General features: G+C 41.1%; 1 protein-coding gene across 1 annotated transcript; it reads left to right on the top strand.

Moving 5' to 3' along the window:
* Nucleotides 1–258: 258 nt before the first annotated feature.
* Nucleotides 259–25,094, top strand: tlcd4b (TLC domain containing 4b). Its single transcript, XM_014996498.2, has 7 exons — nucleotides 259–642; nucleotides 7,050–7,202; nucleotides 11,197–11,286; nucleotides 17,519–17,577; nucleotides 18,938–19,032; nucleotides 19,118–19,191; nucleotides 19,551–25,094. Exons 2-7 carry the CDS (start codon nucleotides 7,057–7,059, stop codon nucleotides 19,879–19,881), a joined length of 795 nt encoding a protein of 264 aa, XP_014851984.1. The 5' UTR covers nucleotides 259–642; nucleotides 7,050–7,056; the 3' UTR covers nucleotides 19,882–25,094.
* The last annotated feature ends 188 nt before the right edge of the window (nucleotides 25,095–25,282 follow it).

The following is a 25,282-nucleotide window of genomic DNA, read 5'->3' as shown; positions in this document are numbered from 1 at the left end:
TAATTAGCAAAGTTGGCAAGAATATGTTTTTTATCGTTTACAAATGATCAGGTCTGTTTCCATTAAATCTGTATTGAAATGCTGTTGGAAGTGGTGATGTTCCTAAAAAGAAGAGGGGCCCCGAATCAAATTCTGCCTCGGGCCCCATACAACCTTAGGCCAGCCCTGCTTACTCATCCATAAATCATATAAAAGCCTGGCCTTTGTTTCTCGTGGGTGTAGCCCGTGTTTAGGGGGCGTGTGCACGCGGAGGCGGGTACGTGCCGACGTCACCGCTCGTTCGCTCGCTCTCTGTCAAGAGTCAAAATAAAACGACTAAATAAAACTTTTCTATCGGTACTCTCATGCGAAAACACCCGAAAGCGAAGATATGAGGCGGTGAGAGAAGCCATTGCTCTCCTTGTTCGCAGCGGCTGGTGGGACGCGCGGCGCTTGTCTTCGTGGCGGGGGAAGGCTGTTGTGCTGTTCCTCCGCTCGTCCTGGGGGTCTCGCTGGGAGAGCCAGCGGGGCTGCTTTCAGTTTTAGCCGAGCTGCTAGCTAACGTCAAGTTGAAGGAAAGTGGAGAGAAGACGCCCACAGCAATACCGGTGCTTGAACGGGGGGGGTTTGTCCGCCAACTGTGCCCTATGCGACGGCTAGCAGGTAAAGCAGAGCTCATACCTCCTCTTCCACCGCTATGAACCAATGTATTCTGTCTGCATTTTACCTTAGACTTTTCTTTTTGTCCTCCTTTTTGTTTGTTGTTGCCAGCTCATACTTAACTCTCCCTGTTCCCACCCTGTAACGGGACTGCTTGTTACAACTCGTTCCCCACCTGTCTGGGTATGCATTCAAGAGGGAGGGTGTGTGTGGGGGGGGAGGAGAAATAACAATAAAAAAAATAAAAGCTACGTTTCTTGTTGCTGGTACGTTCCTCGCCAAATCTCGCCATTTTCTTGGCTGCCTGCAACGCTTTTGTTGTTCATTTGCATCCAAAGAGCAGGGCGCACTGAATGTCTTCGTGGGTAGATAATCTCATCTTTGCTGCAGATCCCGGATAACGCGAGCCGCTCCGCGGTGGACGGTGTGCAGCTCCCTCCAAATCGTGGAGGAGGGAGGTGGAGGTATTGTTATAGGGTCTGTGTGCAAGATGCACCGATCAGCCGTGATGTATCAGTATTCATGTCAGGATCCAGCCTGCTGGAGGAGACCGGTGCGATCAGGCTTCTGCGGGGAGAGAGAGAGAGGATAAGGAGGAGGAGGAGGTGGGGGGGGTATTGTGCAAGTCCAAGCCCAGAGGTTTGGTGTAGCAATGCGGTAGACTGGGGGTCGGTTTGGATTTCCAAACGAGCAGAGTCGTGTGGGTAGAAGTGGTGGTGGTGGTGGGAGGCAAATTGAAGCGCTATTATTTATGTTTGGTCGATATGTCAGTGGGGAGTGGGGGGGCGGGGGGGGGGGGTCACGGTTTGCTGACAGCAGCAGGATGGTCCTGCGGAAGAAGGTCAGGAGTGGATGACAGAGCGGGCTCTCCTGTTCCGGGGCCGCGAGCCGCAGTGAGGAGGCTCCGCGGGCCGCCTCCTCTCTTCCCACGGGGCGGGATATGAACCAGCCTGCCAGGTGAAGGATGCTGAATTATTCAGGCGCAAGCTGCATATATGATCAGCGCAGAAATGTGGGGAATAATGGGCTCACTGGGTGTTGTGGAGCTTTTCTCTGCTTTGCTGCTGAACCTGATCGTTTTTTGTTTTTTTTTAATAATGAGGATTTGCACTGCATAGCCTTTGATTAGTGTGTTTAGTGCTGGTGACTTCAACTAGGAGTGGGCGATATGGACTTAAGAGTTTTATCACGATATTTTGTGGTACTATTGTGATAAGTGACTATAAAAACTATTTACTTTTTTTAAGCAACTTTAGGTATGGCTGGGACTGGCTGGCACAATAATCATTACTCCACAAACAAATACTGCTTTTGAAAAACAATCCCATTTGTAATATGCTTCTTCAGGACACCAGTCACATAAAGAAATGTGATTTATGTCACTAAAATGCACAGAGTAACTGCATCCAATCATATTTTCAAATGTATTGATATTTATTGATCAAACAGTGGAGAAAATGGCAGAACTAACTGACACCATTAATTGGAATTTATCGTGACAACAATAATTCTTATCATGATGAGACATTTATCACGATAAACAATCTGATAAATGTTCATTCCTACATTTAAGTAAAAAATGGTCACCTAAAACTGCATAGAACAAGATTGAAACTTCTGATATTTGGAGTGTAACTTACACCAGACATATTTTAAAATTGTATCCTTGTCAAGTGAGGACAGTTTGAGAGTTTTGGTATCTTATTTGTTTTTTGTTGTTTTACAATAAATAAACAAACAAACTCAAAGAGTTAGTGCATTGTTTCACCAAAACTACTCTTAAGAACCACAGGTCTGGTTCAAGTTGAATTTAAAGTTGTCCAGAAGAAAAGTCTGTCGGAATCAAATAAACCAAATCAAACAGTAAATAAACCTTAATATGCATTAATGCGCACAGTGCTAACTGTCTTAGCATTACCACAGAAGTTAACATCTACAGTCTTCTTTATTTCCGGTCTTGGTGTGCAATCAGTCAGCGCCAAGAAAAATAAATGGAGCTGTTGGATTGGCTACTTTGCAAACACCACAAAAGTCTGGTATAATATTTGCTCACACAGCAAACATGTTGAAAAAGGCGCTACGGTCAGATGAGACCTAACAGAACTTTTTGGCCAGTGCGCACTACTTTGTGTTGGGTTGTGACATAAAATCCCAGTAAAATATAAGGATGTCTTTGGCTTTCTGAACACTTCTCCAAATCACTGTAGGTGTGTGTACATTACATACCCAAGGTGTCATGTGCAGCTCGGCGGTTAACCTACTTAGATTGCTTTGCAAACAGAATAATTCCACATATCTGTACCGTATCTGATTCTCACTGCTTTCTGCCAACTCTCAGTAACCTTTGTCTTGCACAATGTAATCTGTCAGCAGTAATTAGCGTTTGCATAACTCACATAATTCTTTGGATTTAATCAGAAGTTCAGGGTATGTAGCAGGTGACAGTCCAGACTGGTGCTGACGCAGGACCTCGCAACAGATAATAACACCGGACGCAGGTGAAAGCTCATAATTAGCCTCCACCTGTAGTAACCTGTACTTTTCTGCTAACTTTACAGCCTCTTCTGCTTCCTGCTTTGTTTTTGTTCATTTGGAGTTTTACTTTACAACAAACCCAAGAACAGAAAGCAGAAAAAAAACACCATTCAGATGATGAGGATTTTGTTCGATAAATAAATGTCAAAATGAAAAAAGTTGGAAGCGGTGTCCTTATATCCATTGGTTAACACAAGTTGAGGACTGCTGTTTTTTTGGTGTTTTTGGGAAGCAGAGCTGAGAGGAAGTCGACCTGACGCGTCTGGCGAATCAATAGTTTTGTTCTTGAACATAAGCAGCTGTAGAAAACTGATGAGAGCACGGTGTCAGTGTTAGGGAGCAGAGGATCAATAACCTCCACCACTATCCTTTCAAAAACATCAAAGTTCACAAGAACAAGTCATCTCCTCTCAGTGCGTCTTTGGTGTTTGTCTTAATTTTGCAAAGACAAACATTCGGCTTGTTGACCTCAGTGAAGGGAACCAGATTTCCCCGAAGGAATCAGCGTGCTGATAAGCAAAAACTCTGTGGTGTGTGCAGTTCATGTGGGAGACTGTTCACTTGCATAGTGATCAAAATCAAATTAACTCATCGCAGAGAGAACTTTTTTTCCTTTGTTTACCCCAAACGGTTAACTTTACGACAAAAAAAAATATTGAGCCCAGTAGAAGTTGCCTTTCATGCCTGTTCACCATTTGTTACCAAAGAAGGATGAAAGTGCTTTAAATGGCCTATTTGGTGTCAGCAGTGTCAGTATTGTTGGTATGAAAGTGGCCTCAAATATCAGGCAGCTGCTGCTGAGAATATTGCAGGTCACAATACTTGGAGTCCACCGATTTCAGTTTTCTGCACTGATGTTTAAAAAGCCAATACCGATTTAAAAAAAAAAAAAAATATATATATATTTTTATCATTAGCCCATGTATACCGTATATATAATTAGGCAATATGATTAAATGTACTAATTTCATGCTGTTTAACTGTACTACATATAAACCGTTGCACTAAAGAAGTTTTATTTAATAAAAAAGTTTTGTTTATTAGCATTATCCAGAACTCTGTATTATGTAGCGAACTGATCGATCTGCAACAATTTTCTTAATTTTGAGTGATCAGCCAATGATTACATCGACTGATCGCTATTAGAGCTGCACAATTTGTCAAATCACAATATCATAATTGCAAAATTGCTCGCATGCAATATCTGTCAGGATGCTTTATGAAGGCGCCATACGTTCACACTCTGCATGTGAACAACGTACTTGGCCTGTTGGATGATCTCCAACTGTTCTTGATGTCAACACCTCATGTATATTTATAGTGACCGGGTTACTGAAGCTGATGGAGAACAGTGTGGACCCAGAGGGAGAAAAGTGTGGTTTGACACAGTAGTATCATACTTCCATATTTGTTTAAAATTTGTAAATTAAAAAAATTATTATATTTATCCCAAAGGGAAATTAAATGTCATTACGATGATAATCCATAGTAAAATGTCCTGGATGACACCAGTTGCAAGCTAGCACTGCTAATCCACCTAATTTGCTTTTGCTTCTCCCCCTTACATCTCTGTCTGGCCGTGTTGAGATGCTAATTGGCTGCTCTCAGTTGTAAAAATCAGAACTTGTTGCCATGGTTGTACATCATAACAACTGTACATCAGTAAAAAAATGAATAAATAAAAGCAAAAATTCTTCCAGCTGCACAACATACAAAACCAGAGGGAATAAATGTCCCAAAATGCAATGCTCCAACAAAAAAAAGGCGACAAAGTCTACAAAAAGAGTAAATTAAATGTAATGTTGATTCAGAGATACTCCAACATGTACTCTAAAATAATAGTTCAATAAGCAAAGCTAACCATTGCAACAGTCTTTTAGTTTAACATAATTTTATTTTATGGCTGTAAATACTGACTTGGCGCATTGGGAATGTTTTTAAATCTGTGTTTAAAGTGTATTTAATGCTTGGCCCTCAGCAAAATTCTGCCTTATGATGTGAGCCAAAGTCAAAGTCTCAGCTTCAATGTAAAAGCATGACCTACCTGCACGATTTCAACCCAAATCATTTGTAAATCTAACATTTGGAGAAAACCCGCACGATTGGATACCATTGCGGTTGTCTAAATGCTAACAGAGCTAGCACAGGCTACAAACGGCTCTATCGACACACAAGACAGGAATCTGATCCATTTTCCAACCACAACCCAGCAAGCCCGACGGTCATTCCAGCATCCTTTGGCATATTTATTGTTGGTAGATATATACTCTCACAGTGTGTTTCAGAGATTGTTTGCCTTTTGTAACTCGACTCTTTACATACATTAGAGCCGAGATAAAGCATGCCGACTAAGCAGTGTTTCACAACAAATGGTACGAAAGAAGTATACATGAGTATCAGTGAGTACCATGTTTTTTTTTTTTTTCTGTCTTTGGGGATTTGGGGTGAGGTGAATGACTTGACGCTGTTCCAGCTGTACAAATTTAATTTAGGGTCTTATTAGCGCTGATACTCCATTTTGAAAGAAATTTGCTGACAAATAGCCACCAAAGGAGGTAAAAATTATACATTGCCTTGTAAGTCTTCATACCTCTTGACATTTTTTACATTTTGTATAAATTTCAGCCACAGACTTGGATGTTTCTATGTAGATCTATAAAGTAAGATGTGCAAGTGCATTTAGAATCATCTTTTGTTGCAAGCTGCAGGAGTAGACCTGAATTGGCTCAGTGTAATTAGAGACTGAAATATTGACCCATTCTTATTTGCAAAATATTAACAATTTTCAAATTTAGAATTTTATTTTACATTAGCTGTTCTATTTCCAATTACACTGAATGAACAAATTTAAAGTTGTGGTGTTTTTCACTCGTTTGACCAAGCCTGCAAAGGTACTGGTGTATGTAAGAGTTCTGTACTGGTGCAGAGCTACCAAATAAATTTGTAGTTATGCTTGTGTTTTAGAACGAAGACCATTTTATGTCAACATTGTTTTTCTGTATTGGATCGGTATCGGCCGATATTGGACCTCAGATATCTGTATCGGTATCGGACACAGTGGATTGGTACATCCCTACTCTGATGACAGCTGCATTTCGACTCATCAGAGTAAAGTACGAATAAAGCAAGCCAAATCTTTCTGGAGTCTTAATTGTGAAAAGTTTCTCTATTCTGCTCCTCTCCATGTTTTAAAAGCCTTTTTAATTGTAATATGGCTAAATGTCTGAGCCATATGAACACTTTTTAGCAAGGCGCTGTAATGCTCAGCTGATTTAAATTAATTTTTTTAAAGCAGACTGTAGGAATAATGAGCAGCATTGTTGAAGTAAACTCTTGTTTTGCAAACTGCTTGCGCCTCATAAGCTTCATCACCCGTTGCTTCATTTAAAAAAAAAAAATCCTCTTTTCTTTCCATGCAGAGTCTTTGTTTTCTTCTCAGGGATTGTTTTTTTGGCGGGTTCCCGGTAATCCGCTTGCAGAATATGCATAATGGAGACCTTTTATTCCAAATTCAGCTCCTGTGCTGCCTACTGTGTTCAGACTCGTTTTCCTATAGGTTGTCAGTCCTTTCCTTCTGTCTCCCTTTACTCTGCTGTTTGTTTCGTCTGTGAAGCGAGGCTCGGCTAAAGCTTGCCTGTCACTTGCATTAGACGCCGTTTGTTCTCAGTTTATCTATTTTTCCCTCTGTCTCTTTCCTCTTCCTGTTTGGTTTGGTGGACTTGATGAACACGCAGCCTCCCACCGCCACTGTCGCATCGGTTTCGCTGTTGCCGCCGTCCAGGATGACTGACAGTGATCGACCCAACCTGTCCATGTGGATCACTCACTCCGTGTCCCTGTCCCTTCCTGCCCCCCCCCCTCCCTGTTGTGTTTAGGTGAGTGATGGAGACGAGAGAGTTGAGCGTGGTGGCTGGCAGCTTCGTGGGCTTCCAGTTTCTCTTCTCGGTGGCCAGTCCGCGGCTCTCGCTGGCCGTCGCTACGGGTTACAAACAGCTACCTCCCACCAAGCTCACCGAATGGAACTCCAGGTACGTGGGAACGAAAACTGCTAACCTTACACCGTGAACATATTTATTTTTTGCCTCCCATTCATGTCTGTCCACTTTGGCGTAACAATAAATAATGCTACGCCAATTAATCACGTGATGAATTAAAGCGAGCTCAGTAATTTCCATCTGCTTGATTTATTGTCTTTCTTTTTTTCTGTTTCTACCAAAAACTGGATAATAAAAGGCTTCAGTCTGGTGTTTTGGTCTCAACTAGCAGAATTTTTGAAGGATAATTTTGTTTTCAGAGACTTCATAATTTATTTAATTTGTCGTTTCTGTTTTGTTTATTTATTCTGGAAAATTAAAATGTCTTCCAGTTCCTGTGTCAAATGTTCATCAGAATTTAAAGTTATTTGATTTTTGAGAATTTGTTCTTGCGTTATTATTTCATCACCATTATATTACTTTAAAATGATCTCAAAACAACAATATTGTCGTTTATTGCAATAATTTCTGGGATAATTTATTGTCCAACAAAATTTGTTATTGTGACCAAACTGCAGTTGGAAAATACAATATAAATAAGGTGTCAAGTTTTTTTTATTAGATTTTTTGAATTTTTGAGATTCATTGAATTTTAAGTGAGAACCTGTTAAGAAAAAAAAACATATTTTTGTTTTATTTTTTTTGCTTACAGACTAGCCATTTCCTGTTTAAGGTCATTTAGTATTGCCAAAGCTACTAATATTTTTGAAATCCCAGAATTGCCTGATTAATTGATACAGACTATTCACAGTAAGACAATGACAGTAAAAAAAGTAATAATTTCTGAAAAGCACACTCAGTGGTGTTTTTACTTGTGTTTAAGTAAATGAACATAATGTTCAGGCATCTGCAAGTCGTACACAAGGCTGAATCAGATTTTTGATGATCCACAAGCCACTTCCTGATACCTTTTGATCACACAAGGAAGCAATATGTTTGTTTCCTCCATGTTGACACAGGCCTCATGTCCGTCCTGAATGGTACAATGGCTAGTCACTCCCATGCTGCTTATGCTTTTTTTTTTTTTTTATATAGTTGTTTGAACAGATGGACGCTGTAACTTCAGCCATCTGGAAAATGTGCTGTAGAAGGAACTAAAGTTGGGGAGGTTCAAATATCTCTTCCTGATATCTTGGCTGATCTCTTTATTTTTTCTTTGTTTTTTGGAATGACACACCAGGAAGCGGCGTGTTTAAGGTGCAGCTTTTGAATTCACCGACAGAAGTTCCTCATCAAATTACAAAACCATGACATCAACATCTGGGCTTTCCCAAACGGTTTAAAGGCACAAATAAAGGAATAACAAACAGGAAACATTTAATCTAACTTAAGGCCAGATGATAAAAGGAAATTAAATCTATTTGTCTTTTTATAGTGTATGTATGCATCTGGTTTCAAATGTATCTGAACCAAAGGAGGATATATGATCATCTGGTTCAGCAATAATGCAGTTATAGATGCTACAATTTAGTAGAATTGTAACTTTGAGTAAAAATATCTGTGAAACGTCTTTAGCGTGTAGCAGGCTGCTTTCCAGATAAGTCACTTGTAGGTTCCATATTGTCGTTCTAAGTTTCCACATCGTATTAGTCTGTGCTACCTGACTGTCAGGGCGCTGCAGCTAACAGATGTGACCCAAATCCGATTTTCTTTGTGCCGACATTCAACTTTTTCATGGCAGTCTGAACGGCTCAATTCCATTTTTTTCACCTCCAAAAATCCGATTTGTGTCACTTCCATATGCGGTACTGAGTGAAATGAATACACGACAGTTTTCAAAGCGTTTTCAGTGTGAACCGTCACGTCGAATCTTATCCAATGTTTACGTTGTTGATGTGAGACATCCATCATGATTCTGCCCCAGAAGAAGCCTGATGTGGTAAAGCCAGACATAAACTATGACTAAAATTTATAATTCTAAAATGATGAAAGAAGTTTGTGTCAGTGAAGTGCATCACATCACAGTCTCACCACTCTGGGCTTTGACTACACCAAACTGACTTCTCTACAGAAGTTGCAGTCAGTGCTCCACTAAAGGCCGTTACTAGTAGTTGGGGTTTTCTTAGCTTCCTTCATCTTGTGTTGATACTGTCAGCTCCCATCGCTGAATAAACGTTAAAATCGATCCACAGGGGGCAGCCATTTTTACTTCCATAAACCGTACGATGCTGTGTAACATCTACGTTCTTCTTCTGCGCTTGTTTTGGGGTCATAAACTGGTCAGAGAAGTTGGATTTCAGCAAAAAGTAACTTATTCTTTTCAAACTGTAGCTCTCTCTGAATACCTTGAAATCTGCTAATGTTTCCAGTCAGCCAATCAAACTGCTGCTTCAGCTTTTCTACCTTCCTCCCAACAGAGAGTTTACATACAGCAGTCGCGAGGGGCAAACATTTATGCCAAGTCCTCACTGTATAGGTTACAGTGAAAGGACATCCTCACCAAACTGACCCTGAGTGTTGCTGATATTGACGCTGCCATGAGCCGGGTCCCGTGGTGATCGAAGCAAACTCATCGTCCTGCACACGTGCGCCACAGTGGGAGGCTTAATGTTTCAAGTGGAAACCCCATGGTTTGGGTTCAGAGGGCAACCGTTTGTTGTGCAACGTCTTTTTTTCTAGCCCACGCTGACGCGTGCGTCCTCTCGGCCCGCTTGTTTGCTGTCGGCCCCGCTCATTTTCATTTGCCCAGCCGCGTCTGGCATCAGCTTTGTTTGACCCTAGGAGAATGAACGGAGTGCGTCGGCCAAGTAGTCCCAAACAAGTTGGAGGCAAAGCATCTACTAATGGGTTCGCTTCAGAGTGCTTCGCCGTTGCATAAGACCCAGCTCCGAGTGTGTCAGTGTTGGTTGCGTAAGAGTGACTTAAGTGCAAGGAGACAAGTGTGAAAGTATCTCCGAAGAGGAAGAACAGAATGTTTTAGTAAAGTTAAGAAAAGTACTGAGTTTTCAATCAACAAAAGGATCCACATGTCTTCCTGTTTTCACATTTTATGATGATACTGCCATAAACATCACTGTATTTTATTGGGATTTTATGACAGACCAGTGTTTATTTGTATTTAGCACTGTACAGAGAGATAAACAACAACATAAAAGTAAACTGCTGTAGACAGAATCCCTTAATCTAATGGTTTAAATTAGGGCTGTAAACAGTTGTATTAGTAATTGAATAATCTATCAATTATTCTGATTTGTAATTGAATATGAAAACATTTTATAATTTAAAATAAAATTTGATTCAAACATCACTTTTAGTCTGACATTTAGTCCCAATTTCACGGCCTTAAATTACAAAAGCATATTTCTTCTAAGCCATATTTGATTTATACAGCATTTTTCATAACAACTGAAGGTGACATAGTTTCTTGATCGTGCTATGAAATGGCTCTGTGTGCCTGGAAAATGCATAACACTACCTCTATAAATGAAAAATTGACAGAATGTGCCAAATGTATTTATTTGTTTGCTTAGTTTGATTAATTGTCAGAATAATCTACAGTGTTATCAAGTACTAAAGTAATTGTTAGTTGCAAACCTGATCCAACTATAACACTGATAGTCGACGATGTTAAGACGTGTTTGAAAGGCACCACAGGCCGCTGCTCTTCTATCAGCACTCAGAAGCCGCATGGTTCGCTGACTGTAGAGTCAGCTTGGGCCAGCGCCTGCAGCCTGTGGACGGTCCCAGAGACTGGACAGTGATAGTACAAGAACTGTGATCCTGGTAACGGGGAGATAAGAGCTGCTGGCTCTCAGGAGTTCTTCTTCTGTGACCCAGATAACCACTCCAAAGGTCAGAGGAGAGGCTCTCTCAGGCCTAATTTAACACACACGCGTAATTTAAATGTCCCTGTAGGCACAAATGGCTATTTATCAAGTCAAACTAAAGCTTCCTCATTATGTGGATGAAACTCGTTGTGGTCATCTTGACGCAATATGATCCTGTGTGTGTGTGTGTGTGTGTGTGTGTGTGTGTTATCAATCCCCAGGTTGGTGTCCACTGTGCACGCCTTGATCGTGGGGTTGTTCTGTTTGTACATCCTGTGGTTCGACGACGCCGTCAACGCCAACCCCGTCTGGTAAGGCTTCTGGAAATTCCTCGGCCTCGTTATTTTAAAATGCAGCTGAAGCACAAATCCTGTCGGGACGGGATGTGGGAAGGAAAAGGGAACGGTTTCTTTCGCTTTCACTTAGACTGGCAGGGGATCAAGAATCTGAAGCTGAAAAACGGTGGAGGATAGTCTGAGCTGAAATGTAATACCTTCTGCGCTGACAAAGATGGCGTTCATTTCTTCTTTTAGACAGAGAGAGAAGAGGAGAGAGCAGATCTAACATGTCATAGGAGTCTCCAGTGTGTTGTAGATTCACTGGATTTGGCCTTTTATTCTCCTGTCTGTTTCTTCCCCTCTCTCTTCTGCAACTGTTTTTCCCCCACTTGAACAAATTATTATCCTCCCAGCCCCATTCTCTTTTCTTTTTCTTATATCAGTCTCTTGAGTTTTTGATTTCTCTTGTCTTAGCATTCTTGCAGCATTCCTTCGTTCCTTTTCCTCATTTCTAGAGTCTGTTTCACTTCCTCCAGCTGTCCTTTAGACATAAACCCAACCCTAAAGATTATTTTTCATAGCCGTGGAACAGCAGCCTCCCTCATCCAGCCCCGATCAGCGTCCTCCTGCTTCCAGCTGCCCGGTGCACCCCATGTCTCTGGCTGAAGGCACACCTCTCTTGTGTTCGTCTCCTTCACTGATGGAGCAGAGGAGTGAAAGTGGGGATCAGGTTGAAGTGGGGGACGTGGGGTTATGAGTAAGGAGAAAAGATGGAGGCACCGCTCTCCTCTCTCCTCCTTGTTGCAGAGTTTCTGTTCAGGTTCTACGTGGTTCATCCCACCAATGGACTGTCCTGTTGCACAATTCACTTTACTTTGTTTCAGTAACTGACTTTGTCCTTTTTATTTCTTCCACTGCCTTGCAAAAGTATTCACACACAGTAAAAAAGGAAACATTTTGTCACATGACCTTAAATTTAAATGTGTTTTTTGGGGGGGAGTTTAAGAGATTAACACGGTTTTGCTCCCTTTTTTTTGTTTTTGTTTTTGCAAAAGAGCTCAAGCTCAGCCAAACTGGACTGAGAGCCTCAAGATGTCATTACAGTTTACATCTGTACTTTGTCCCATTCTAACATATTCTTGTACTTTCATCTAAACCAGGAATGCACCGATTGCAGTTTTCTGCCCAATCTTTAAAAAGCCTGACTTGCCGATTCCGGCTGATACAATTTTTCTATTTTTTTATTTTTATTTTTTTGTCTGAAAAGTTGCAAAGTATAGTGACAAAGTTGCTAAGTTGGCAACAGCGGGGTGACTTGTGTTAACCATTCGTGCAGTCATGACCTGGTGGACGGTTCTCTGTCAACCCTCTTTCACAAAAGGAAACAGTGACTGATTTCCAGACATTTTTACAGACGTAGTGAAGATCAGTAGAAAAGAGCTTTTTCTCATGGAAGTATCGACTGATCGCCAAAAATGACAGAAATCTGTCCTGATTCATCAGTACACTCCTAGCCAGCATATTGACTATTTAGTTCAGAGGTCAGAAGGGCTTATTACCATCACCCTGATCTTTAGCTCCTTCCACAAATTCTCTAGATTAAAGTGAATAATTTCTTCTCCAAACCACTAATGTTCCTTTCACTCAGAAGAAACATGTTTGTGAAAACAGAAGTTACTTTAAAGCTGGATCTCTCAGGTGTGTAAGTCATGTTGAGCATAACTGAGAATACCTTCACAAGGCACTGTGAATATATTTGTTTATTCCTTCACTCCTCTTTTCTCAGCTCATCCTTTCCACCCACTAGAACTAACCCGATCCACCGCATGATCCTAATGGGTTTAAGGCTAACCTCCTGGCCACTCCGCCGTACTGCATGCATGAACTCTCCAGTCAGTCCGATTGTGTCGCAGCTTTAAGACGCGTCAAGCTGCAGCGCCGTCCTCTGCCGGCTTCAGAGGCCAGAGCCAAACTGTTAGACGCCCACATTGTTTTGTTGCCGGCTCAGGCTCTTATCATAATTCGTCCAGTAAACACTCAGCAACTCTGATAGCCTTGCCTGGGCTGCCTTTCTTGATTGGCTTATCTGGACTTGAATGCAGTAGGTGTGTGTGGCATGGTGGGCTTCAGGGTTAAAGACGTTGGACCACATGTAAGCTTTCAAAAGTTATGGAGACTCAGCTGTTGGAACCTCTCCAGAGAAATTTCTAGGAATTGAATTGAGATGTTGTTGTGTGTGTTGCTTAGCAGCAGCGAAGCTGATGGCATTGCCAACAATCCGCAGCAGCTACCAAAATAGTTGAACCCGATCAGTAGATTATTTAAACCTAATGTCACATCTGAGTTCCTACTCTGTCTACAGTCTCCACATGTTCTGATGGTGTTGGAGTCCAGAATATGTTTGTGCAGCCATGTATTGGTGCCACGCCTTACCCATTTCAAGTTGCTTTTTTAAGCCGATCCCCAACTAAAGTTAAGTTTACACAGCAGGCATATGCAACCTGAATCCATCTTTTTGTCTGCCTTTTTGCTCAAATCCAACCCGTATCTGACTTCTCCATGACAGCCTGAATGACTCGATTCAGATCATTTGACCCCCAAAATATCCGATCTGCTCCACGCCCATATACAATGCTAAATCGAATGCGTACCCAAAGTGTCTGCAATCTGAACGGTCATGTCCCATTTCGTCCGGCTTTCATGTTCGGATTTAGGCCCAGACGTAAATAATGGCTGAAAATTATAATTATAATTTGCTATGTCATAACAAGTTATAATTTGTTCTGACTATCTCACACGTTTCTGAGTGAGATAGTTAAACAACCTCACTTTTTCAGTTTCACTCTAAAACCACCATATTGCACCGCTGATAAATGTGTGGTTATATTTGTACCACCAACCTGAGTGTCCAATGAGACTGAACCCGGTGCTGCTGCTCCTCTGGATCAGGAGTCAGTAGATATGGTTCTGGCTTCTGATCAGGATGCCTCCTGAAAACTTCCCTTTAGGATGTTTTTTGTCCCACAAGGAGAAGACTCCTGGGAAGACATCGTATAAATCCGCTTTGGCATGGGAAGAACTTGGGATCCCCCAGAATGAGCTGGGGGATATAACAGGCGGCTACGGCTAGATCTAATATAAGAACGCAATCTTTCTGGCATATAGTCTGATACACTAATTGAGTTTTGTAGAAACCTAATCAATATTTAAAACAACAGTACATCTGTTTATAAGATGGTTCCCTACACTTTGGTTTACTTCCAGAACTGTTTCCTGTCTAGGATGCACATTCATTCTACTCATGCATAACTGCCTGCAAAAGTAGCTCAAGCTTTCCAATATGTGCATCTGGAATTGTTAGAAATATGTCTGAACCCTGTAGATCATACGCGCAGTATGAACACAGAAAACATGTTGTAGGAACGTAAGGTTCTTTGAGACTAGGCTGCATATAAGGTATCCATGTCTGCTCTATTCCAGTCAGTTATTCATATATTGAATTAGGAACGCCGGTTTACTGTACATTTGATTAACTGGAGCTGAATCACATTGATGTGATTATGGAAAAGACTTTGGACTCTGTGGCGGCAGCAGCAGCCTGCAGGACCCCTGATTGTTTCACCACCGTTCAGGTTGGGTTCTGTTCAACCTGATATTTGCTCGATGCGTCTAAGTGTAACTGCAGTAAGGCGATACAGCAGATTGGTTAACAGGAGGAGCTCAGGGTTGAAATGGCCGTTAATGGAATGTGAGGAAGAGAGAAAATGCTGAATGATTCAATATCTGCAACCAAAATGGGCTAAAACTGCATATTATGGTGCAGGGAAAGTAACCGTTCATGCTTTGTGCCTACTATAGTGGGCAGCTATCCAAAACATTAAGACACTGTGTTTAATGTTGATTGTAAGTACGCAGTGCACTGCCACCTACTGGCCAACTAGTGTGAACACATAAAAAACATCTTAAAACCCACATAGTTGGTAGTAACATAATGAACTGCAATCACCGCAATATCAGTGTGAGCAGAAAAGCTGCAAAGGACTTATTTTATGTTGTATTAGCATTATGCATGTTTTAAGTGTAATGCATTCACATTTTGAAAATCAATGATGTATTGAGAAAGTTGGATGGATTCTAATTGCTCCTAGCGCAACACTCAACTCCATTGGGAGCAATTAGAATCCATCCAACTTTCTCAATTTTTCCAAAGTTTGTGGAGACTGATGGGACATTGTGTAATGGCAAAGAAAAAACAGTGTCTGGACATTGAGAGTTAATCGCAGCTGTTACTCCAAATTTCAGCGAGACTGAAATTTGCAAAACATTGTTCTCATCTCTTACAGTTGTAGTTAGCCGTCAGTCTGAGGTCTGTACACATGGAAATGACGGCGGTACATTTTTGTAAACGGTTAACAAAATAAACACTGAAAGCACTGTAGTAGGCATGCCGGGCCAATCGGTGGCGCTGTGACACTGCCACAGAATGACACAAAAAACAAACACCGGATGCGGAATAGAGAGAGAAAGAGAGGTCGAACTGCATCATCTTTTAATTAAAAAAAGAAACAAAACAACTCGGTGTAAACGTGAAGCATTCATTTTAAAATGTATCCACTCTGGGACCTGCTTTCAAAAATGATCATTTTTGGTCTCCCAAAAAGCTGGATCCTTGTGGACGCAGTCAAGACAAAAAGAAGCCATTGCAGACCTAAAATGGTCTTTGTGTGAACGGGACCTAAAATATCAGAGACCTAGAAAACAATATTTTATTAGTCCTTCTATAGAATGACACATTAATAGGCATAAACATTGGGAGCAACAACTACCAACGAAGGACCAAAGGAATTGATAGAATTTTGAAGTTTTACATTTATGTTGGGAAGAATTTGCAATTCCTTTAAAGTGGAGGTCATCTATCAATTATATTTTTTCCATTACGTTTTTTCTTAAATGTCCTGTCCCCACCATTGCAGGTTTTTAGCTGAAAATCCAGCCAGTCTGTGCCAACAGAATAGTTACCACCCACAACTGACTAATTTGGCCACTAAACACAGAGTTCACGCTCAGTTTTCTAGCTAATGCGCTCTCTCAATTAATAAATATGATTCCTTAATATGCTCTGGGCCTATGGCTGGAATATGATTCCTAGTATTAGTGCAGCTACTTGTACTAACATGCTATAAATATGTTTGTGACGCACTGATTACAATTATACCTCCCAGTTTATTTTTGTGCAGTACCAGTCACCAGGTACTGCACAGAGTATGAAGAGTTAAAACAAGAACTGAATGAACTAATGAAAGGATGACAGGAAAATCCTGGCTAACCTTATCATGATCCATGACGGTGGACGGTCAGCCGTGTTTAAGTTAAGGTCTAAGTTAGGGAATCATTGCTATGTTTCTACTTGACAGCTGAACAGGGTTTTCCCCAGGAAACCTGCTCAGTTTGATGATAGGGGGCGCTAGCACAGTCCACGAGCGGCCCACCGTGTTTCTGTGGTGAAAAATGTTAAAAATTACAAACATTTGGAGGTGCATGAGCAGACATTATAATATGTAAATAATGGCGTGAGGCCAACTGGCAGATGCAGGGACGGTGCAAATTAAGGCATCAGCTATAAATCTGTTAGTCCATCTTTTCTGTCACTGTTACTGGTGTATAAAAAACCCGAGTTAAAATAAACGACACTTAGCCTGGTGGAGAGGGCGGGGGGTTAGTAGAGCCTGGTGGCCCGCCAGGCTTATAATAAACACCTTGTGGTGTGAACATTTTTTTTTTTCAGCACATGTGCAGCAACATGAGGTCCTGTTACAGGAACCGTCAGGCAGCCATGTGCCACACGATACCTGCGACTGATACCATCACATGTAAACTGAAGCAAAGGCATCTCCTCCATTGTTGCTGTGAATTTACGTTATTCACAGACACTTAAAATCCTCCAGAGCCGGATCATAACGAGAACGTCTCTCCTTGTCCCAAACGTACTGCTCTTTACGATTGTCCCATCAACATGTCGGTTTTAACTAAGCTGTAGCTCCACACGGATAAGATATGATCTTGAATGACCACCAAGCATGAATGATAATGATTCTGTTCCAGATCGTCTGTTAGTTCATCTTCAGATATATGCTGTGCGTTTTTGATCCGAGTGCTAAGCTGCCCATATGAGTCAGCAGATCCCCCTCCTGCTTTGCTGACATTGATTGTAATAACGTCCCAGCTGTGCTGCATGTACCTTTACACTTTGTTTGCTGTTCCACAGGGGTGATCCTAATCTGGTCAAACTAAATGTAGCCATAACCTGTGGCTACCTCCTCTATGGTAAGCGCCTTCCTCGACCTCTGTTGATCATTTACCTTTGCGCCCGACGTGGCAGTCATTATTTTGTTAGTTTCCTTATCAATACTTTTGCAACTTGCCCTCTTGTAGCATGTGTAGCTATCCTTTGAACCTTTTGTCACATGACAACCAGATAGGTGGTTTTTCTTAATTTTTTTTTTATAAACAGAAATAAGAAGAAGTGTGGCATGTATGAATCCAAAGTCCCTCCACCTCATAATTTTAGACACACTTTATCTTTTTTTTAACTGCTCAGCAATAAATTTAACAAGCAGTATTTTAATGAAACTTAATCAGATTTTTATTTTATTTACTTATTTTCTTCACTTTAAAAACAAAAGTTTTGAGTGTCAACAAGAAAGGAATGAGTCAGTCTTTCCTTTGAATAAAATCTTGCTGTAATTGAGTAAGTTTAATGAATGTACTTCAGTAAAACTTGTTGGACGTTTGTTCTGCCTGCTTTTGTGAGATTATAATGGAAGAAAAAAAAATCTTCATGTCTCATCGAAGCATGTTGGGGGATACAATACACAACGATGTTGTGCCAAACAATTTCGGTACAACATTGTTGTTTGACACAACATTGTACCGAACAATTTCTGTTGTAAGAAGACTGAACATTTCTATGAAACTTTCAGCCTAAAAATGACAAACTGTCCATCTGAATCAAATCCCTGTTCTGGAACGCCATCATTATACCATTCTTAAATCGAGGTGAGGGAGGCCACATGATATTCTGCCAAGGGCTGCTGATGTCCTGGGAGCCGCACTTTGAACACCCCTCCTGGAAGAGAATATGTTAGTGAGTGAAGTTATTGAGGCTGATGTGGAGGTTCATCCTCATAACCCTCAACATTCATCCAGAGATGCAATAGAATGGTCAAGGTATAATCATGTGTTAGAATGGCCTAGTCAAAGTTGAAACCTAAATCTAATCTAATGATTAGAGCTTCAGTTCTTTTGAAAATGAAAATAACCAAAAAATTACATCTCTAACAGAACAAAGCAAGTTAAGACATGCCTCAAACAGCAGTAGTGTTATGTTTTGCGTCAGAGGGACTACATATAAAATACATTATTTTAATTTATTTATTTGCAATAAATTAAATTAAAAAACCACAACAAAATAATTTACAGTTTTTGGCTGTACTGTGACAAAATGTATGCTTGTTGCCTTTGTTATACCCAGATAAATAATAACTACACATTGTACGATAGTTAACAACCCAAACATCTATTGAGCTATTTACAATTTAATATTAAGGCATTTTTCAACCTCTAAATGTCCTTTTGATCAGAACCTCAATAGTTCTTTCACCTTCACCTCTCCTCTGCTCCTCAGACCTTTTCCTGCTAGCATGTAACTGGAGCACAATGGGGGACAGCTTTTTCGTCTGCCACCACTTGGCGGCGCTGTATGCCTATGGATATGTGTTGGTGAGTATGCCGTTCCCAGGAGGAGAAAAGCAGATTAAACTCTTTCCGTGTTTCTCCTACTAATGCATCCATCTGGCTTTCGCAGACACGAGGGGTGCTTCCTTATTTCGCCAATTTCCGTCTCATTTCAGAGCTGTCCACGCCGTTCGTGAATCAAAGGTGAGATGGCCGCATTTCGGGCAAATCCCTACAAATTTACCTACAAAGTCTTGAACTTTTCCTAATTTATGGTTAATTGAAACCACAAGCTTCAGTGCTTTATACTTACACATTTTTTTTCCAAGAGCAGTGATGTTTTTGTAGAGCTATGATTCATAACTTTACCAATCATAGCGCCAATCGTATATTACAACCATGCCTAAAGTTTCCTGCAATAGAAGTACCAAATAATTCTTATTGTCACTTTTATCTTTGCCACAATAGCTCCACAAAATATCACAATAAAAGTATCACCTACCCCTAATCTGTGACGCAACGGTGTTCAAGACGTCAACCCCTCTGCCTCCTCTGTCCCTCAGGTGGTTCTATGAGGTGTTAAAGTACCCCCGCTCACACCGGATGGTGGTGCTGAACGGCGTCGCCATGGCGGTGGTGTTCTTCGCCGTCCGCATCGCCGTCATGCCGTCCTACTGGGCGAGCGTCTTCGCCACATTCGGCACGCCCGAGTTCGAGCGGCTGGGCCTGGGAGCGCAGGTGGCCTGGATCACGTCGTGCATCGCCCTGGACGTCCTCAACACCATCTGGATGTACAAGATCGCCCGCGGCTGCTACAAAGTCCTGACAGGCAGAGGCGGGCGGAAGGTCAAGGCCGATGCGGACGAGAAGCACGCGAACAACCACACGGACTAACGCGGGGACAAAGAACCCTCAACCGCATGATGGACGCGGGGGGCGGAGGCGTTCCCAGCCCGCCCACCCCTCGGTCTCGGAGTCCTCAGGTTTTGACGAGGAGAGCACTCTTTGACTCACGCAAGCACCAGCGATCCCAACCTCACTGGGGTTTTTTTTTTTGTCTCCCCTTCTCCCCCAGTGAGCGTGATTACTCTACTGCTGGGAGGTAGCTTTTTTGGTTGCAGACAACAAATTAGAGTTCACAAGCACACTTTTAGCACCATCTGTCACTCCCATCTCTCTCCGTTTCACCCCCAGCCTCCTCTTCAGCGCTCAACTTCAGCCAAAGCCTAATCCTCTGAAGTGCCTGTGGAAAAACAGGAAAGCAATAATAGTGGAGGTATAACAAAGTTGAGGTTTCTTCTCTTCCTTCCCTCTTCCCATCATCGCCACCTCCATCCCTCCCTCCAATGAACAGCTGGGAGCTCATTTCCCGTCCACGGCGGAGGAGATGTGGTCAACCTACAGGGCTCTTGTCTTAAATCCATCAAACCTCAGAACAAGAGACAGAAAAAAAAAACACCAGGATGCCTCTCCCAGTTTTTACCTGCTGTGGCCTCCTTATAAGTAGCGCCTCTCTGCGTCACCAGCCATGCTTCTCCATCCAAATCTCATTTAAGAACTTGACACTCTCCAAGATTTTTGTTTTGTTTTGTTTTGATTTTTGCTGCTACGCCAGTATCATTAGCTGTGACGGTACAACATCCATTACAACCCTCTGCCTCAGCTGGAATGTTTTTGTTCTACCTCTCCCCCCTGCCTTACAGACTTTGTAAATAATCATGATTTACTCAGAAGCTTAGTTTTTTGTTTTTTTTAAACTAAGGAGAGAGTTTATCCGTGAAGATCGTGACATCGGAATCTCCGAGGAACGTCCCATTTCTTCGGTTTCGGAGGTCATCCCGGTCCATCCACCAAAACGCAGCGCCATCGCTCCGTGTTCTCAGTGCCTCGCAAAAGTTTTCAGACCCCCATTTTGTTTCAATTCAACTAGGAACCTCAATGTCTTTAATTGGGATTTTATGTGCTTGATCAACGCAAAAAAAAATTGTAAAAATTCAGTCGGATAGGGAAAATGAAATTAGGAATTTCACTTTTTTTACGTATAAACATCTAAAACGTGTGATGTGCGTGTCATGTTATTGCAGTTCCAACTGCAGGTCTTTGTGGGCTATTTCTAAATTGAAAATACTCTATAAATCTATTCCAGATCTCTAATGGAATTTTGTCTGAGCCATTCAAACACATTTGTTTCCCCCCAACAATATTTAATTTAAGTATTTTTGACTTGAAGGAATTCGCTACCAGTTCCCAAGAATTTATTTAAGGTAATCTGAACACAAAGCACTTCATATCATCTCTCCACATTTATGAGCCAATATGTTTTGGTCTATCATTAAATGAAGTCATTCTGTAGTTGGGAGAGTCTTTAGGAAGAGGGCTGTGAACACTTTTGCGAGGCACTGCAGGCTAATCCTGAGATCCGGTACCTAATCAGTGAAAGCATCGCTGATTATGTGACAGAATGTCAGCAGTAGAGTTGCTTGAAATCTCTCTTTGTTATTTTTTGTTTGATGTTTTCCCTCCCGCTCTCTGTCCATGACTCAGATTGATTTGGAAACGCCGTGCTGCTGGAAGCGGCCCGGCAGCCTGCATGCCCAGTTTTTCCCGTATAAACTGTAGATCTTCATTGTAGAGCATGGTAAGACTGACATATTTCTGTGATGCCTTAGTGAACTGTCAAGGTAGATGAACACCATCTAATTATTGATTGCATTAATCTAATCGTGGGCTGGGCGGGCGTGGGGTAGGGGAAGGAGTTGTCTTCCAAAATGTCCCCCCTCCCCACCCTTCTCCACCTCCTTCAACACAGAGCATAGTCAAAGCATGAACTTCTTGTACTTTTGATGATTTCTCCTCGCTGTGCATGTTACAGTATTTACACGTTCAGCATCTATGCAGGTGCCTTCTGCATAGCGGTAAACTCTCTTAATTGTTAACACATCTTCTATATGCCAGTTGCCAGTACTTGTTATTTTGTTTTACTTTACTTTTTTTTTACAGATAGAGAGATTTCTTTGTAAGAGGTTTGCTAATAACCACGACCTGGCAGACAGAAACATGGGATCTCTCCGATTTAGTTTCACAAGAAGAAGACAGGGATCGACATCATCACTCTTGGTCCGAGCCAAGGCTTCCTGTATAAGCACAAACATTAACCAAATGTACCCTTGGACTGAATGTTTCTAACGTGCATTACTGTGGTAGAGTAGTTCATGAAGTGAACACAAGAGGGAGCAGTGAGATCGTCAAATCAAGCTTGTGTGAGATGAGATTTGTTACTCCAGTTGTTCAGCCTTTTATAGCAAGTTTCATCTCATTATCTGAACTTAGACTTTTTTTATTTTATCTTTTTAAGTTTGTCTTTAAGTTTAAAAGAAAAAATATGAAGTCATAATTAAGAGAAGTAACCTCAAAATCCAATATGGCTCCCTTCCATGTAAAACTTAGGGATGGTTGAAGTAAAGAAAAAGATATTTATTAGAACTTTTAAGTTTTTGTATGTTAAGTTGGTTTCATGCACACACACACACACACACACGCACAGATAGTGACATAAAAGCGCCTTTTGTAAGGGCATTATTTGAAAGTTCAAAATACAGAGAAATGTAGTACTAAACGCACAATATGATTGTTTTATTTTTTCTTGTCAACAGTTTATTATTTTTCAACTCACATTTTTGGTAAATTAAAAATTTACCTGTCCTAACAATAGAATGAATGTTCATAGCAAAATACAACAATTCTTTCAAAATAAATTCTCCAGGTTATGGCAGAATATACAGCTCACACTATTTTCTTTTATTTGCTTTTCTTTCTTCTGTTTTTTTTCTTTTCTTTTCTTTTCTTTTTTTTTTGCACACCTGGAAATGTGCACCACTATCAGCTATTCATGTTAGAACTAGAGACTCTGTCACGTCGTGTTTGGGTGAGCAGTCGCAGTGACACAGCTCCGTAGCTAAACTGGATTTTCATTATTTAAAAACTAACAAATGATAACAGGGTCCCAGGGTTAAACTGTCTTATATTCACAGTTGGCACTAAGCATGAACAGCAGCCTCTGTGCATATTATTAGACCTCATCCTTAACTGTGAGATTTCCCAAAAATGGCCAATGGTTTTTTTTTTTAGTCCAACATGATCGATGCAACTGGACTATTTAAAAGAATAAAATGCACTTTCTGCTGTAACGCGTACAGCTTCCAGTATCCTCAGTCAACAGCCAGCCCCAATAAAAAAATAGTTTCCCTTCTTATGTGTTTAAAAAAAAAAATTCTCTTGCCAACTTCTTTGGATCTCTGATTGTTATTAGCTTGTAAAGCTAATAGCATTTAGAACAGTCGCCATGAATCATCAGCGCGTTAACACTTTGACACCAGGGCACAGTTGAGTCGAGTGTGATATTATTTCCAGATCCGAGTGGCAGCAACATGTAGCCAGCAGCTCTTGCTACAGGCTCACTACTGTTTATTTTTCTCCATTTCATTTAATTTCCGTTCCTTCAACTCCATTTTGCAAATACTGATACCGAACTCTGCTCTGGGTAAAGGGCAACCCGGGTAGCAGTTGAGCATTAGGCTCACATTTTCGTTAGTCATTTTCAAACCTATGTCGACTTTATTTGCTCTTTATTGACACTAAGAGAATTGATATAACCTGTTTGGTTCATTCAAACATTCACAGCACTACTCAACTTCACACATTGTAAAAGCCGCCTGTGTAAACGTGGATGTATGGGTAGTTTTGGCCGTCTGTGATGGTCTGGTTGTATTTTTCACTGTGGAAATCTAAAGCACACTCCCTATCTCTGGGATGTCCCTTATTTCTGTCTGCCACTTACAGAGGAGGGGCTACAGTCTCTTGTGCCTTTTTTTACACAAACAGTGGATGTTAGTCGGATTCGGATAAGCATGATTATGTCCTGGTGTATGTGCCGTGTATATTTTTCTAAACCCGCCTGCACAATAATTATCCGGTCGAGTATCCTAACCCAAAGCTGATCCCTCGTAGGGAGCCCCCGCTAATTTTTGTGACAATTTATTGGCGGGGCTTACCAATGTGAATGCTGGGATGTGTTATTTAGTGGCATTAGGGCGATTTCAGATGATAGTGGCAATCAGAATATTCCGGCCTGTAGGGATTTACGGAACAACTTGCGTCTCATTTATTTGGTCTGTTGAGGGGAAAAAAAATATCTAAGAAAAATCAGATTTTCTGAGAGTGACTGAGCCGAGATGAATCATCCGATAATTTTTCTGAATCTTCTTTAGTTTAGACAGAGGCTGCTCTTTGACGCAGCAGCACTCATCGCACAACGTGAGGAGTAAACCACCTAATCATCTGCATAGAGGAGGACTTTGACAATTGATTAAAATGGGATTTTATTTTGGCCTGTCACGCTGGGCTTTGTACAAAAAAAAAAAACCCTGAATGTGACAGTGAATTAATGTGGCGTCTGACTATGATTTGTAATCAGCACCGTCAGGTTGGAACAACCACCATGGCCTCGGATTAGCGAGGAGACAGCTGCTCGATTGACGAATGAATTACAGTATTTAAACACAAACGTATAACTGAAAATGTATATGAATCATGTAAAACCTTGAGCTGATCGAAATGATTGACCTCTTAGGTGCAGCTTATAACAAAGTTATTACTTTGAGGCGACTATTAGTTTTGTTTTCTTTTTATTCTCTGATGTCAACTGTGATGAAGTGTACACAATGAAAGCTGATTAATTGAACATCTCAAGGATGGCAGCGTTTGTTCGATAGTGGAGACTGAATGTAAAAAGTAATAATAATAATCTGATGTCTTGCCTGGATTTTTTTATTTTTATTTTCCAGTGAATAACTTTGTCAGTGTGGCTTTCCTTCCTCTTCGTTTCATCTTTTAATGCGATGCAATCGGTACGACCTTCTTACTTTTCTCGATTTTAATGTGAAACGGCCTACACTACGAAAAGGCCCACTAGGTCACTGAGTTTTACCACGACTCAGACCTTTGTTCTCTACAATGACCACTACTAATTATCTTGTAATTGTAGTGATAAAATGCTGAGAATTACTTGAAAGTGTTGTTCTTCAATAAAGATGAACACAAAAAGTTGATGGAAGACTCATCTTTCCTTCAGTTTAAAGACCAGAAAAAGATTTGGTTGGTTTTGTTTTTTGTTTTGTTTTGTTTTTCTTGAGTGTTTTTGAAGAAGACGACGGCAGGAAGCAGTTGGACGATCGTGGTGCAGCTTGATAGACACATTTAAGGACACTCGGCCTCAAGGACTGGAGTTTAAGAGCAA

The sequence above is a fragment of the Poecilia mexicana genome, unplaced genomic scaffold, assembly GCF_051168715.1.
Source record: "Poecilia mexicana isolate PSO_F unplaced genomic scaffold, ASM5116871v1 scaffold_8, whole genome shotgun sequence".
NCBI lineage: Eukaryota > Metazoa > Chordata > Actinopteri > Cyprinodontiformes > Poeciliidae > Poecilia > Poecilia mexicana.
Note: the sequence above shows the minus strand (reverse complement) of the source record. Positions and strands in the feature narration are given on the sequence as shown.

What these genes read in the sequence shown, in the direction of transcription:
- tlcd4b (XM_014996498.2), top strand. Translation starts at nt 7,057, where the DNA reads ATGGAGACGAGAGAGTTGAGCGTGGTGGCTGGCAGCTTCGTGGGCTTC. An exon ending in GTCAACGCCAACCCCGTCTG is followed by an intron (nt 11,287 to 17,518) that starts GTAAGGCTTCTG and finishes GCTGTTCCACAG; the next exon opens with GGGTGATCCTAATCTGGTCA. An exon ending in CTGTGGCTACCTCCTCTATG is followed by an intron (nt 17,578 to 18,937) that starts GTAAGCGCCTTC and finishes TCTGCTCCTCAG; the next exon opens with ACCTTTTCCTGCTAGCATGT.